This window comes from Falco cherrug, chromosome 10, assembly GCF_023634085.1.
Source record: "Falco cherrug isolate bFalChe1 chromosome 10, bFalChe1.pri, whole genome shotgun sequence".
Taxonomy (NCBI): domain Eukaryota; kingdom Metazoa; phylum Chordata; class Aves; order Falconiformes; family Falconidae; genus Falco; species Falco cherrug.
Window position 1 is genome coordinate 20,065,900 of NC_073706.1, and position 13,234 is coordinate 20,079,133.

At 44.7% G+C, this 13,234-nt stretch overlaps 1 protein-coding gene across 2 annotated transcripts; it reads left to right on the forward strand.

Moving 5' to 3' along the window:
* The first annotated feature begins 1,920 nt into the window (after positions 1-1,920).
* LMO2 (LIM domain only 2) lies at positions 1,921-10,338 on the forward strand. Of its 2 annotated transcripts, none has more exons than XM_027815135.2 (4): positions 1,921-2,048; positions 2,529-2,697; positions 6,375-6,590; positions 9,332-10,338. In XM_027815135.2, exons 1-4 carry the CDS (start codon positions 2,012-2,014, stop codon positions 9,549-9,551), a joined length of 642 nt encoding a protein of 213 aa, XP_027670936.2. In that variant the 5' UTR covers positions 1,921-2,011; the 3' UTR covers positions 9,552-10,338. The 2 variants fall into 2 exon arrangements, with proteins under 2 accessions (XP_027670936.2, XP_055577534.1); XM_055721559.1 differs by lacking the exon at positions 1,921-2,048 and adding an exon at positions 2,169-2,429.
* The last annotated feature ends 2,896 nt before the right edge of the window (positions 10,339-13,234 follow it).

Below are 13,234 nucleotides of genomic sequence, written 5' to 3' on the forward strand. Positions count from 1 at the left end.
GCTTCTTTATTGCACGCTCTTCACTGTTTTTAATACAGAAAAGCTTTCTGCAGGTTAAGGGTTTGATCTTGCAAAGCGGAGAGCATACTTGGCCAGTCCAGCAACACATGTACTCAACTACGAATATGAGAACTATCTCATTAGCTTCAGAGAGGTTATCTGCTAGACCAGAGGTAGTCTGAGCAAAGCAAGGAACACAGGCATTACAAAAGCTTAATAGTTCTCTTTTCCAGTAATAAAATAAGTCCTTATTTTTATGTTGTTTTTCTAAGGAATTGAGTAATTTCTTATGTGCCAATGTTGGTATTTTTGTCCGTCACCAAAACTTTTGAACCAGCTGATGTCTTTTAGATAGACAAAGGGACAGAGGCCTTAAAGATATTAATTTCCTGTGAATTTTTGAAAAATAAATAGAAGGGAGGCAGCATGCCAGTATGTCTGTAATATATGCACAACTGTGTCATCTGAAACCAGAAAATTTACCTGGCTTTATGGAATTGTTCACGTTATTCCATCAGGAGCTACTTAGAATATGAATATCCCAATCATCATGGAAAATTTGACTCATAATTTATTAAACCCTGAGACACAAAGCCAGCAGAAACCAAGCTCACAGACATGTCTTTTATTCTTTTTCAACATTTTGAAGTCCTTATGTATGGTTTTGATCCACCTTTAAATTCAATTTCTGATTTTTTTTTTTAATCAACATGATAAAGTTCCTAGCAGATTTTTTTTGGGGGTGGGGTGTCTTGCAATAGTTTAATTATCCAGTTGTCTGGAAAGGTTTACATTTTCTTTTCTGATCACAGTGTAAATACATCAGAAATTAAATAGTCATCATGTAATTCAGTTCCATCTGCAAAAACCTAACAAAAGAGCCTTTTCTTTTAACAGAAGTAAGAGTGGTTGTGGCACCATAGCAGCTTAAAATACATCGGAGATAATATTTATAAAGAATAAGAAAGATGTGTTCTAATGACCAGTGATGGCTCTAAAGTATTGCGAGAGCTTGGTTCAAAGCCCTTTGGAATGAATAACAGTCCTTCTGCTGGCATTACTAATCTTTGAATCGGGCTCATTAATGTATTGCAGATATTATATCCCTAGCTGCCAAAAAGCTGAAAAAATTAGGAAGTAGTCATAAAAATAGACATCAAATACATTCCTCTTCTGAGAATTAATGTAGGAATGAAGTATGTCTACTACAATTCTCCAGTGCTTTATTCCAGATATTTTCTTAGTGTTTTTAAAGGAATTAACCAGGCAAGCTATCCATCTCATCCAGAACTCTGCCTCCAGCAACGGCCAGTATCTCATGCCACAGAGACTGGGAAACGCTGGAATTGCCGTGACAGTTTTCACTCTGGCCCTGTAAATCAGTCCTTTCCGGGATGTGCTGTGCTGATGGAGAGGAGGAAGGGTGGGAGGGGAAATAGAGATATTCAGGCAAGACTTTCCCATCTTTAGCTTCTTTGTGATTAATTACAGATAGATACTTCATACTCTCTGGCTTTTATAGCTCATTAACATCAAACGGTCTCAAGATATAAATTTGTTTTATCGCTTGCCAAGAACTAGGGGATGTCTAGGAGCAGACACCTATAAATGTTCACTAGGGGATATAAATGAGACACCATTTAGCTGACCAATTTGAATCCTTGGTAGAAAAAAAAAAATATTACTTAGGTTCTTTACCTGTGGATCTCAAAGTACAAAAATATGTGTGCGCGTGGGCGTGCACATAGATGTAGGAGAAGGAGAGGGACAGGAGACGGTGACTGTCGCTCCGTCCTGCGTGGGGCTGAGAAGAAGCCAGTAAGACGGAACCGGCCACTGATCTTTTTTCAGCCCTTGGGATCGTTTTCAGGTCGCCTACCTACCTGAGCACCCCGTGGCCACCGGGAGAGCGCTGTTCAACGCCCTTGTAAAGCGAAAAGGCAACGTCAGCTGCCAGCCCTGGCCCCGGGGAGCCCCAGCTCTGTCTCTTTAAGGAACCCAGCGAGTCGTGATGCTGCTGTTTGTATTGCTAAATCCCCAGGAGTCCAGTTAAGAAATGGGCAGCTGTCTCTTTAAGTGTGATTTCCTTCTATTGTATTTGAATCGTGATCAGGAAAAAGGAAATGAAACCAGAGACCCGGGGCTGAGCCACGGAGTAATAATAATAATAGTGATGCTGAGCTCCCTGTTCGCAGCACATCCAGCCGGCTCCGGAGCATGTTCCCAGCTGCCCGGGCTGAAAGCCTGAGCGCAGCCCGGCGGGCTCCGGGCTGAGGCAGCGGTGGCAGCCGAAGCAGCCGCTTCGCAGGCGCTGCGGCCGCGGGAGCTGCCCCCCGGGGAGCTGCCCCCCCGGGAGCTGCCCCCCCGGGAGCCCCCCCGGGAGCTGCCCCGCCGGCCGGCGCGCAGGAGGAGCGCGGCGGGGATGGGAGGTCAGAGCCCGCGGCAGCCCAGCCGCGCCGGAGCCCGGCGGGGAGCGGCAGCGGCCCCAGCCCACATTTCTCTCTCTCTCTCTCTTTCTGGTGTTGCAGGAGGAAATCCTGTGAATGTCATTGGGGGGCGGAGGGGGAACTCAGCTGGTGAGAAGGCATCGAGAGCAGACAGCCTTTGCGGGGGCAGATCCCACCACAGGCACGCTACAAAGGAACAATCCCTGCCAATGTCATCGGCCATCGAGAGGAAAAGCCTCGATCCTTCCGAGTAAGTGGCCTCTTTTTCCTTACCTCCCTCCCCGCCGAGCCTTCCCGCGGCCACTCGTCCTCCCCAGACCGGAGCCACTTGCCCGGCTCCGCCGGCCACCGGCATTGTGTGCCCGGCAGCCCCTTCCCGGCGGCGGGGAGCGGGGGCTCGGCACCTGCCCCCGCCGCCCCCCGGCCCCCGCCGCCCCCCGGCCCCGCCGCTCCCCGGCCCCGCCGTTCCCCGGCCCCGCCGCCCCGAGCCCCCCGCGCCCGGCAGCGGGCACCGGCGGCCGGGCTGCCCCAGCCCCCGCGTCTCCCCGGCTGCGGGCCCCGGGCGGGCTGCACGGGGGTGGGGAGCTGATGGGGGGGTGATGAGAGGTCCCCGAGTTGTGGGAGAGCGCAGCCGGGAGCAGCGCGGCGGAGCCCCCCCCAGCCCGCGCTGGGCATTTTCCAGCCGGTCGTGCGAGCCCGGGGTCCGGGCAGGGCGGGGGCGCGGGGGAGCATCCCATCCCGCTTGGCATGCGGGACGGTGGCTGGCACCCGGAGGGACCCCCCCTGCCCCACCTCGGAGCTGCCCGGCCGGCTGTAGCCGATCGCAGGGGAAGGTCAGTGCTCTTATCTGTGGGTGCCCAACTTCCACATTTTCATAATGCAACTTTCAAGAGCTTCTATAAACTGCTTCGGTGGGGGCTGGGTGTTCTGCAGAGGGCATGGAGAAAGGTTCGATTGACGGACTGGATGGAGAAGATGAGAATTTCCCTCCCTGGGTTTCCCACTCGGGCAGGGGCCAGGTACCGTGCCCCTCTGCAGGCTGTGCTGCGCAGCCCCTGGCCCCCCTGCACCCACGGCATCCCACCGCCCAGGGCCACGGTCACTCGGCCAAAAAACAGAGTCGTTGCAGCCCTGTACACACTAAGAACTGCAGTTATGCTTGTCTGGAATCACGATAAGAGAGAAGAAAGAAAAAAAATATTATAAAATCTCCATTTTCAGATAAGGCTTAAACATTTCCCTTTAGTAAACTTGAGTCATTCGTGGTTTGTTTCCTGTGAGATACTAAAAATGCCATTGCTTGAAGCCCAGAGTGAACACACAGGAACCGTTCCTTTTCAGGATCAAATCAATTCATTCCATGTCACATCTGATGTGCTGTATAGTACCTTTTCTCTTCATTTTATACTGTTTTCTAAGAAACGATAATCCAAGCCCCCAAGTATAGGATGGACAGGTTTCAACTGCGAAGTTTTAGTAATCTTTATTTACCCACCACCTTGTGTTCCAGTGACTTTAAGTGCTGGCTTAGAAATCTATGGACATCAAAAAGCTAATGCATAAAGCAGCAATTCTGTCCTGTGTAAACATCCGCCAGGCTGTTCCGGAGTTCAAGGCTTTCAGAGAAACCTGGTTTGTGATTCCTGAGCACCCGTACAGTGAAATATTTTGGGGTACATCTGAAGTTTTGAATAATGGATGATAAAGGATAATAATGTGCGTTTCCTTCTATTGGCAGGCTCTCAGAACTTGTCAGAGTGGAGCTCACATGTTAGGAAAGGGAGTATGGGGCCCAAAAGAATAAAGTTGGAAAAACTAATTAGGGAATGCCTAATCACATGCGGCATTCCCCATGATTTTAACAACAACTGGCCAGACGGAGACCTGGCAGGGGAGGGGTGCTATGGCACAACTTGTAGGGCACAGCAGTTTAAACTTGGAAGAGTGAAAACCAGAACAGAGTATCATCAGATAATATCTTACTGCTTAGCTTGCTTAAATAAAAACTGCAGGATCAGTTTCTCAGCACAGAAGTTCTTGACCAGCAGTCATTTCTCCCTGCTGAAGAAAGTAATTTTTGCCCAGAAAACTGCTGACACAGTAAATAAGCAGTAGTAGTATAATTTTTTTCCTGTTGCCTGCTGGAAAGTGGGAGCAGCCTGATCCTTCTGCATCAGTGCAAGTCTCCTCTGCCCCCACCAGCCTCAGGGAGGACAGACCAGCCACAGAAGTGTTGAGGGGCTCTGTGCTAGAGTGAGAACCCTATAATGTATGAAAAAAATTGGGGCTCCTCTCTACCAGATATTGAGCACATCACTCATCATCCAGCAAAGCATAAATGTGCTAACATATGCCTTCCTTGCCGCTAGCCACAGGTTTAAAATTAAGCAAGTGCTTAAAGGATTGATCCAATAGGTTTTTTTTTAATTAACTTTCCTGGGGTTTGGATAAGGCCCTCAGAGGCAGCACCAGGTTGCTGCACACCTTGCAGCACTGAGCTCAGGTGCCTCTCTTAATTTTTTGCTGTTTTTCTTTTTTTTTTTTTTTTTGGCAGAACTTGTGAAGTTCCACAAACAGGCAAAGAAGAGAATTCTTTAAGAAAGTAGCTTTGAAGAAAATTCTTGCTTTATCCCCAGATATTACCAGAACTATCCTAGATTTCAGAGCTGTTTAAAAAGGGAAAAAAACATACGGTGCATGAATAGTCAGTGCTAATATTGCAGTAGAGATTTGTGCCTCTTTTCATGCAGGGATGTGTAAATCCAAAAAAATGGTTTGAGCTGTGTTGGCATAGACCCCTCCCAGGGGATACATGTCCTTAGCTGAAGAGAAAAAGAAGTCCTGCAGTAACATGAGGTAAAATCCTGGCTCTACTAAAAACACCAGCAAACCAGCTGGGTAACAGTCTCATCTGTTGTATTTATTCATTTCATTCTGTTCAGAGAAATGACATCCTCAGACTTGGTCTTCAAATTTACCTTTCCCAATGGAAAGTTGACTGCATGCAAAATCCCTCAGGTGCCTTTTCTAGTCCTTTAGCTCTTGGTGAGACAGAAATTCCCTTTGCTCCCAGTGGCGCCGCAGCCAGAGCTTGCAATCTCAGGTTTACAGTACAGGCGAATCTGTTTTGGGCTCATGCAGAGGTGGTTCATGGTCATGCTGGGGTTCTTTGGTAAGTTCTAGGTAAATCCAGAGGTTATCTGTATTGATTAGGTCACTTGACAGATTATAGATAAATCTTTAAAATCTTGTTGGGGGGGGAAAGCATTTTTTAATGGAAGCAAAATCATTGACACGCATTGTAGAGAAACCAGAACTATCTGAAAATGTGAAGAATACAGTAAGAACTATAGTGGTTGTTGGCATTTGTCAGTCTGCACAGACAGAGCTGGCTTTTCAATGAAACGGTGAATCCAGGCAGCTTTTTGACCGCACTTTTGAAAAAGTGCAATCTTTAATTATGGGGGAATCATGTTATAGGAAAGGTATTTCTTTTATTAGAACTGCATGGATTGAGACACATGACCAAGCAGTTCATGTTCTGTCCAGTAGAAGAAAAATTATGCATCTACACAGACGCCAACGTCCCAGTAAAGTGGTAGATACCTTTACAGTAATGAATACACATGGGTGATACAGAGATTGTCATGTTAATGCATTATTCTTTGAAGAAAAAAAAAAAGTTAGCAAGTTTTTGGATACTCTTATTGATTCCTTACATATTAAGCTGGGTTTTTTGTTTTTTTTAAAGCAAAAGAAGACTGAAGTCCTGTTCCCTCTCATGTCAGAAGGGTATAAATCATTTATCTCCACTGTAACTCCTGTTATAACTGACCAACCTTGTGTTTTGTTTTTCCTTCGCCGCCTTCTTATGTGGCTGCTTCCAGAGTGCATTCTCCTTCTCCAATGATTCTTTCATTCCCTCAGGGAGCCAGTGGATGAAGTCCTCCAAATTCCCCCTTCGCTGCTGACATGTGGCGGTTGCCAGCAGAACATCGGGGACCGCTATTTCCTGAAAGCCATCGATCAGTACTGGCACGAGGACTGCCTCAGCTGTGACCTGTGCGGGTGTAGGCTTGGAGAAGTGGGGAGACGGCTGTATTACAAACTGGGCAGAAAGCTCTGCAGAAGGGACTATCTCAGGTATACAACCCACTCGTTCTACCCTCGCTCCCTCCTTTCTATCCTTTCAGCTTTGCTTATTCATGTAATTAGTATAACAAAGATCCATAATGAATGAATTCACTTTTAATTACTTTTAAAACATAAAGCCTAACAGCAGTCGCAGTTGTAACACAACATTGTCTGCAAGCTCAGGTTTACAATATGGGCTCATGTATTTTGGGGGTTCACACACAGATGCTTTATGGTACTCCTGGTGTTCTTCAGTAAGTGATAGATAAATCCAGAGGTTATCTTGTTGATTAGGTCACTTAACAGTTGTTAAAAGGTTAAATCTTAAAAGTCCTGTTGGGAAAAAAAAAAAAAAAAGAAGAAGAAGCATTTTTTAATGAAAATGAAAGGATCACTACATGTTGTGGACAAAAGAGAACTATTTGAAAATGTGAAGCATATAGTAAGAACTCCTTGGACTTTGGGGTTGTTGGCATTCATCCATCTGCACAGACATAATGCAAAAGCTCCAGGCGAACCGCGCAGTGTCAGTGTGGGCTTCTGGCACATAGAAATTGGGAAAAGGTGATGAATTTCAGCAAGCTCCCCCTGAGCAGACAATGAAGCGGTTCCCCCACATTGTTTTAAGAAGTTCTGTGCTTCTCCAAGCATTGCCTTGGAGCTGAAGGGTGTATAAAACCAGGTAAGATGATGAAAGATCATTTAGTTCTCTCATTTATGAACATGGTATCCAAGGTAACTGAATCCGATTCGTTTTCCTGATGCAGTAATATCAGCTGTGTAAGAGATGCCAGATTCCACTAGCCAGCAGGGCTGCTGTACACATGTGGTGTCTGAAGCCACTGCCTTTGGTGCAGTCATTGTTGATCCCCCTCTTTTTCTGTGTCGCTGGTAAAGTTATCTGGGACACCTCAAGCAGAAGGATGCACTGTGCTGTATGTTTTTGGCAAAGCTACAGCCAGCACAGGAAAGTTTGATTACACTACTTTGGAACCAGTGGATTTTTAGCATGCTTAAGCCTGGTCCCGAACAGACAAGAATTCACACGTTTTGCTGAATCGGATCCTACAAATACACTTGCTACAGGTATTTTCATTAACACCTCTCTGCCTATCTGTTTTGCCAAGGTTTGTAAGTAGAAGGATTAAATTGAGATTAAGATAGTTCACAAAAATTGGAAACAAAGGATCTTTACATTCTTGATTACAATTAAAACGTATTGATCTTTGTTGCGCTGGTTGTGTACCATTTCTTCTAATGGATCCCTAATGTGTCAGGAGGTCTGTGCAACAGAATAATGGTATTTGGTATTTTTTCAGCTACATTACTGAAAGCTAATCTACCTGCCCATAAAAACTAAACCAAAATCTCAGCGAAATTCCTGATTGTGGTGTCCATGAGCTTTACTGATGGGAATTTTTCTAAGCAGAAACTGAGTTCTGCTAATGCGACGACTTGTAAACACTCTGCGTACACAACAGTCCAGGGGTGATCTGGTGCTAGTGACACTTTCCAAATACTATGCATCTTAAAATGGAAGCGACAGAAAGTATGAAAGTGCAATTAATGGATTTTCTTGCTGTGAAATTCAACGTTTTAATTTATTTCATAATGCAACATATAATATCTACCCTCATTAATGAAAAATATGGCAACCTTTGTGTAACCTTAGTATTACTTTCGTTGGGCAGAAGTAAACACTGACACCTCCTGGTAGATGAAAGAAATTATGTCTTTTCCCCTTAAAAGATCTCTCTGATTTTAGTGGGCATTCTTTTTCCTGTTCAGAAGATGACACGAAGCAGGCACAGCACATGTAAGTGAAGTGTAGGAGATGGCAAAACTCTTTCCACAATTTTGGAAACTTAGAAGTCAAACTCAATAGGTGCATATATGAGCAAGTAATGCATAGCATTTCTCCCACCTTTTAAAGGAAAAAACCCTGTATATTCGTGCTTATTTATCAATGATTTGACTTACAAACTCTGTAGCCAGCAGAACGTGTGAAAGGCTGGCATTCACACATAGCCGAGTACGTTGCACTGCTCCAGCTGAATGGTAGCACATGCTGTGAGTTGCACACATAGCTCAGGCATTCATCAGAGGCTCCTTTTGACAGGCAGTACCGTCATGAGCTCAGCAGGGCTTCTCCATGTGGATTAAAGAGTGGTCCACATCATAAAACTGTTTGAGCTGGCATAGGTACCTAGAAGGTCTTAGCATGTATCCTTCGGAAGCTAGCAGGAGTGACTTCATGGATATAGAAATGGCTGGGTTTGAAAGGATCACCAATGTGGAGGCAACGACAAGAGGCAGGGGAGTCTTAGACCATGGCTTGTGTCAACTCCTTCAATCACAATAGCAACAGCTGAAGATAGGCAAAATTTATCAACAGAAAGGCAATTTCTATTGGTCACAGAAGTGCAAGTATTAGCATGGCACAACTTTATGCTACGATCTGGAGAGCCTTTACTCATCCTGAAGCTGATCAGCAATTCAGAATAAGGTCATTGATCAGAGAAGTCAATTATTCTGAAAATAGGTGAGGACCTTGGACTTTCTACTTCAAGTTTTGGTATGGCAAAATTTAGAGTTCTGCTCGGCAGCTTTCCACGTGACCTCTATCTTAACTTGGCAATACTATGACTAGTGGATCAAGGCACTGATGTCACGTTCTTGACTTGATTTGTTTTTTAAATCTCCCCAGCAAAGGAGCTATGCTTACCTCTCTGCTGCTGTTGTTGTTTTAGGCTCTTTGGCCAAGATGGCCTCTGCGCCTCCTGTGACAAGCGAATCCGGGCTTACGAGATGACCATGCGGGTGAAGGACAAAGTATATCACCTTGAATGCTTCAAATGTGCTGCCTGCCAGAAACATTTCTGTGTTGGGGACAGATACCTCCTCATCAACTCGGACATAGTATGTGAACAGGACATCTACGAGTGGACTAAGATAAATGGAATGATCTAGCAAAGACACGCCTCATAGTCTAAAAAAGACATCTCATGGGCAACACTGATGCATAGCTGCAGTGAGGAGATCATCACCTGAGCTATGGGCTTTGTCTAAAATGGGGGGAAAATACCACGGAGTCAGCCCTTTGCAGGCAGTGCTACGTAGAATCTAAACTACATATAGGTGAAGAAGGGAGACCGAAGCAATAGTAGAGAGACTGACTTCTGTTAACAAGGGCATATGGGCAATAACTGACGTCAGCCATGTAGGCGAGAGGCGGGGGGACAAACACAACGTGATAACGAATTCTCGTAACCAGAGAAAAAAGAGTAGGCACTTCTATAAAGAGATGTTATGACTTTGTCACCTGCAGACTAGGATTGTGCAATTGAATTTTCTTTTTGTCTTGTTTTAGTTACTGAGTTTAGATGACAGCTCCTAATGTAGACATGAGGAAGAATACTGGAAGAAAAGGGCCATCACTTATGTGGTCATTCTGTATGGCCTTATGCTTCGGGTAGGAGAGAAAGTGGGAAGAGGGTGGGGGTTATTTTTGCATGGATTTATTTTTTTCTTTGAGAATGAACAGTGCATCCTCTAGTCCCAAACTCTTCTTTAAAAAAAATCCTGCTGAATAGTTGTTTTCAGGCACTGCTGTTTCAAGATGAGATGTTCCACAGATCATTTCTATACAAATATAAATCTAAAGAGTTGTTCAACTATTTTATTAACTTAGATTATATCGATAAAATATTTGTTGTGTGTAGTAAGACTCTGCAGCTTTAATAAAAATAACAGAAGATTTGAGTGTTGTTATTTCTTTTTCTTTGGAGTTGGGCTGAATGTTTTGCTCATTTTATATATGTATTTATTTTTTTAGCAGGGCTCCTACACTTTTTTTATGGCTGATGCCTGCTGGATCCACTTAAGGTTGCATTTCAAAGCAGTAATGTGAGAACACTGAGGTCCCAGCAAGCCTTGTAGAGTTCATGCTAAGGAGAAATTAGTGTTGTGTGACACTGAGGCTCTTTGCTGTTCATGAGGATGTTTTGAGGCTGGTGGCCCACAGAAAAAATATGCAGAGAAGGGTGTCACATCCACAGAAAAGGGTGTTACTTGGCAAGAAAGGCAGACCCTATCTGATCTCAGAGATCATTTAAGATTAGGGTCTGCTAGAAAGGTGGCTTGTCCCGATTTTGCTCTGCATTATTGAATCCAGCATAATATCACTAGAGCCAATCAATACTTGCCAGTATTTAGAAAGAATTAAGTTCAGAGTCTTTCCTGCAAAGACTGTTGTCACTTGCTTCTTAAGCAAAAGGAAGTTTCTTAGCACTGTAGTCATACTAAGAACAGGAGAAGTACGCCTCGTCAGGCTCAACTGGACTTTCAGTACCTTACTCCCACAGAGGCAAGTGTGGGTGTTGAGGTGAGCAAGAGCCTTTCCAGCCTGCCAGAAGGTCCATGACCTTTGCGGGAGCTGGCCTTCAGACTCCTCTGCTTAACACCGACCCACTGACCCGTTCTCTGTGAGCTTGCCTACTCCCATTTTTTGACTCTTCAGCCTCCACCGAGTCCCCAAGCAACAGTTTTCACAGTTTAATTCTATGCTGTATTTATTTCAGACCCTGTTGTCTCATTGCTTGATCACTATATTGTGAAAGATAATGAATGATAATTTCCTATCGCCTTTTTTTTTGCGCTATGCTTGAATTTAAAGACGTACATCATATTCCCTCCAACTTGTTTTTTTCTAGAGATGAATAGTCTAAGTTCCTTCTTGCATGAAAGCTGTTTCACGCCTCTGATAATCTCTGATTCTCATCTCTGTATGTTTTCAGGTTCTATGTCACCCTTTTTGAGCGCAACGCTAGAACAGCAAGTTTTGTTCAAATGTACTAAAAAAATAAAGCTTAGGACACAGCTGAACAAGTCTGACAGCCCACTCAGAAGGTGTTTGGCATGTCCATTCACCCCACCAGTACTAACACCTAAGGAACAGCACCTAAACATGTTGGCATCTTCTTGTCTGCTTATTTTTAATAAACTAGTCAGTCACCTATGGGATCTCTTATCCAAGTGGCAGTACTGACCCGTGATGACATTTTGCATTTTACAATGGATATTCTGAGAGGTCTTTTTTTTTTTTTTTTTCTTTTTCTTGCTTTTGTTGTCACAGCTAGCGCTGGGGACAAAACCTTTACATCTTATTACCAGTGAAACTGGAAACCACACATAACGAGTTCTCGCTTGAAAAGTGTAGTTGGAGGGCGCTGTGATTTAGCTCTTCTCCAGTGATTTGCTGACCTCTGGAGGCCACGGGCAGCTGGTTGCAATTAGAATTCTTAACCTAAAATGTGTCCCTGCCAGCACAGGCAAAAAGGCTAGGTACCCAAGGAAGATACAGCTATCCTCTCTCTCTGCCCTCCGTGGCTCCTTGCAAATATTTAGTCCAGCTAGAAACGAAATCTCACTATCCCTGTTAGTTTACGCAGTTTGGTGGGTGCTAACCCAGGGTGGAGGTGCACCAGCATTCTTCAGGTCGGCGTGTTGGGAGCACGTACACATGTGAGTGCTGCATCACCAGACAGGGCAGAACCAACAGCTTTGTGACAGGTGTCTTTAAAGCTTTCCAGGTCATCACGCCTTGCCATGTCATCACAATGTCTCTGTCAGAGCCCCTCTTCTTTCGCCCCATCTCCTTTCCCTGAGAAAATATACCTCAATGGCCTTATTGTATGAGCAGGGCAGATGAGTGCTTACAGCTTCGTGAACATCTTCTAGGCCATGACAAAAAAAAATTTGCAGATGATGGCAATCAGCTATAAAGCTGATTTTTCTGTAGTCACATGCTAGTGATACAGGTGAACAGGTACCAAAGGGAGTGTTATATGGTTGGAAGACTGGGACTCTGCTCCATCCTGCAGCACTGCCAGCTGAAGGGTCTCTGAACAAAGGCCATGTGTTTCAGATCACAGGTAGCCATCTACCCCGTCCCTGGAAGCATTCACAACCAGGTTGGACGGCTCTTGGAGCCACCTGGTCTAGTAGAAGGTGCCCCTGCCCCTGGCAGGGGGGCTGGAACTAGATGATCTTTAATGGCCTTTCCAACCCAAACCATTCTGTGATTCTGTGTTTCTACAATCTGCTGATAGTCCTGACTGTGCGAGGGGCAGGGGGAGATAAAATTAGGTTCCCTTTGACAAATTAAGCAGTGATTTTAACTTTTCAGTATTCCTGTGAAGAGGTTTTGAATCACATCCTGATCTCCTGTAGTGTGATGGTATAACTGACTCTAAAATAACTGCAGTCACAGAGTTACCAGTATAACGATAGCTTGATATGGTCAGAATCAGTATCATTACAGGTAAGAGTTTTGACACTTGTTTCCTAAACCCTTTCCAGTGTGGTTTTTAACCTAATAAAACATAAACAGGTATGCTGCAGAGCTGATTTCTCCACCTCACAGAGAGGTTTGACTGAACATTTGGCGTAAGGGGACTCTTTAACATCTGGGTTGAGATTAGGTAAAAGTGTCAGTAGTTCAGGGAAGCTTTGTGGTTTTGCACAAATGAGGGCAAGATCCGTGTTTCATTCTCACCTCAGAAAGTATTTCCTGTGTGACTTTTGGCAATGTAGTTAAATATTCCGCTCCTTAGTTACCTGCCTGTAAAATGGAGATAATATCACATTCTGAA

Excerpts from the sequence above, each read along its gene's own strand:
- LMO2 (XM_027815135.2), top strand. The coding sequence starts at position 2,012 with ATGCTGCTGTTTGTATTGCTAAATCCCCAGGAGTCCA. Across the intron at positions 2,698-6,374 it reads AAAAGCCTCGATCCTTCCGA|GGAGCCAGTGGATGAAGTCC; the intron begins GTAAGTGGCCTC and ends TCATTCCCTCAG. Across the intron at positions 6,591-9,331 it reads TGCAGAAGGGACTATCTCAG|GCTCTTTGGCCAAGATGGCC; the intron begins GTATACAACCCA and ends TTGTTGTTTTAG.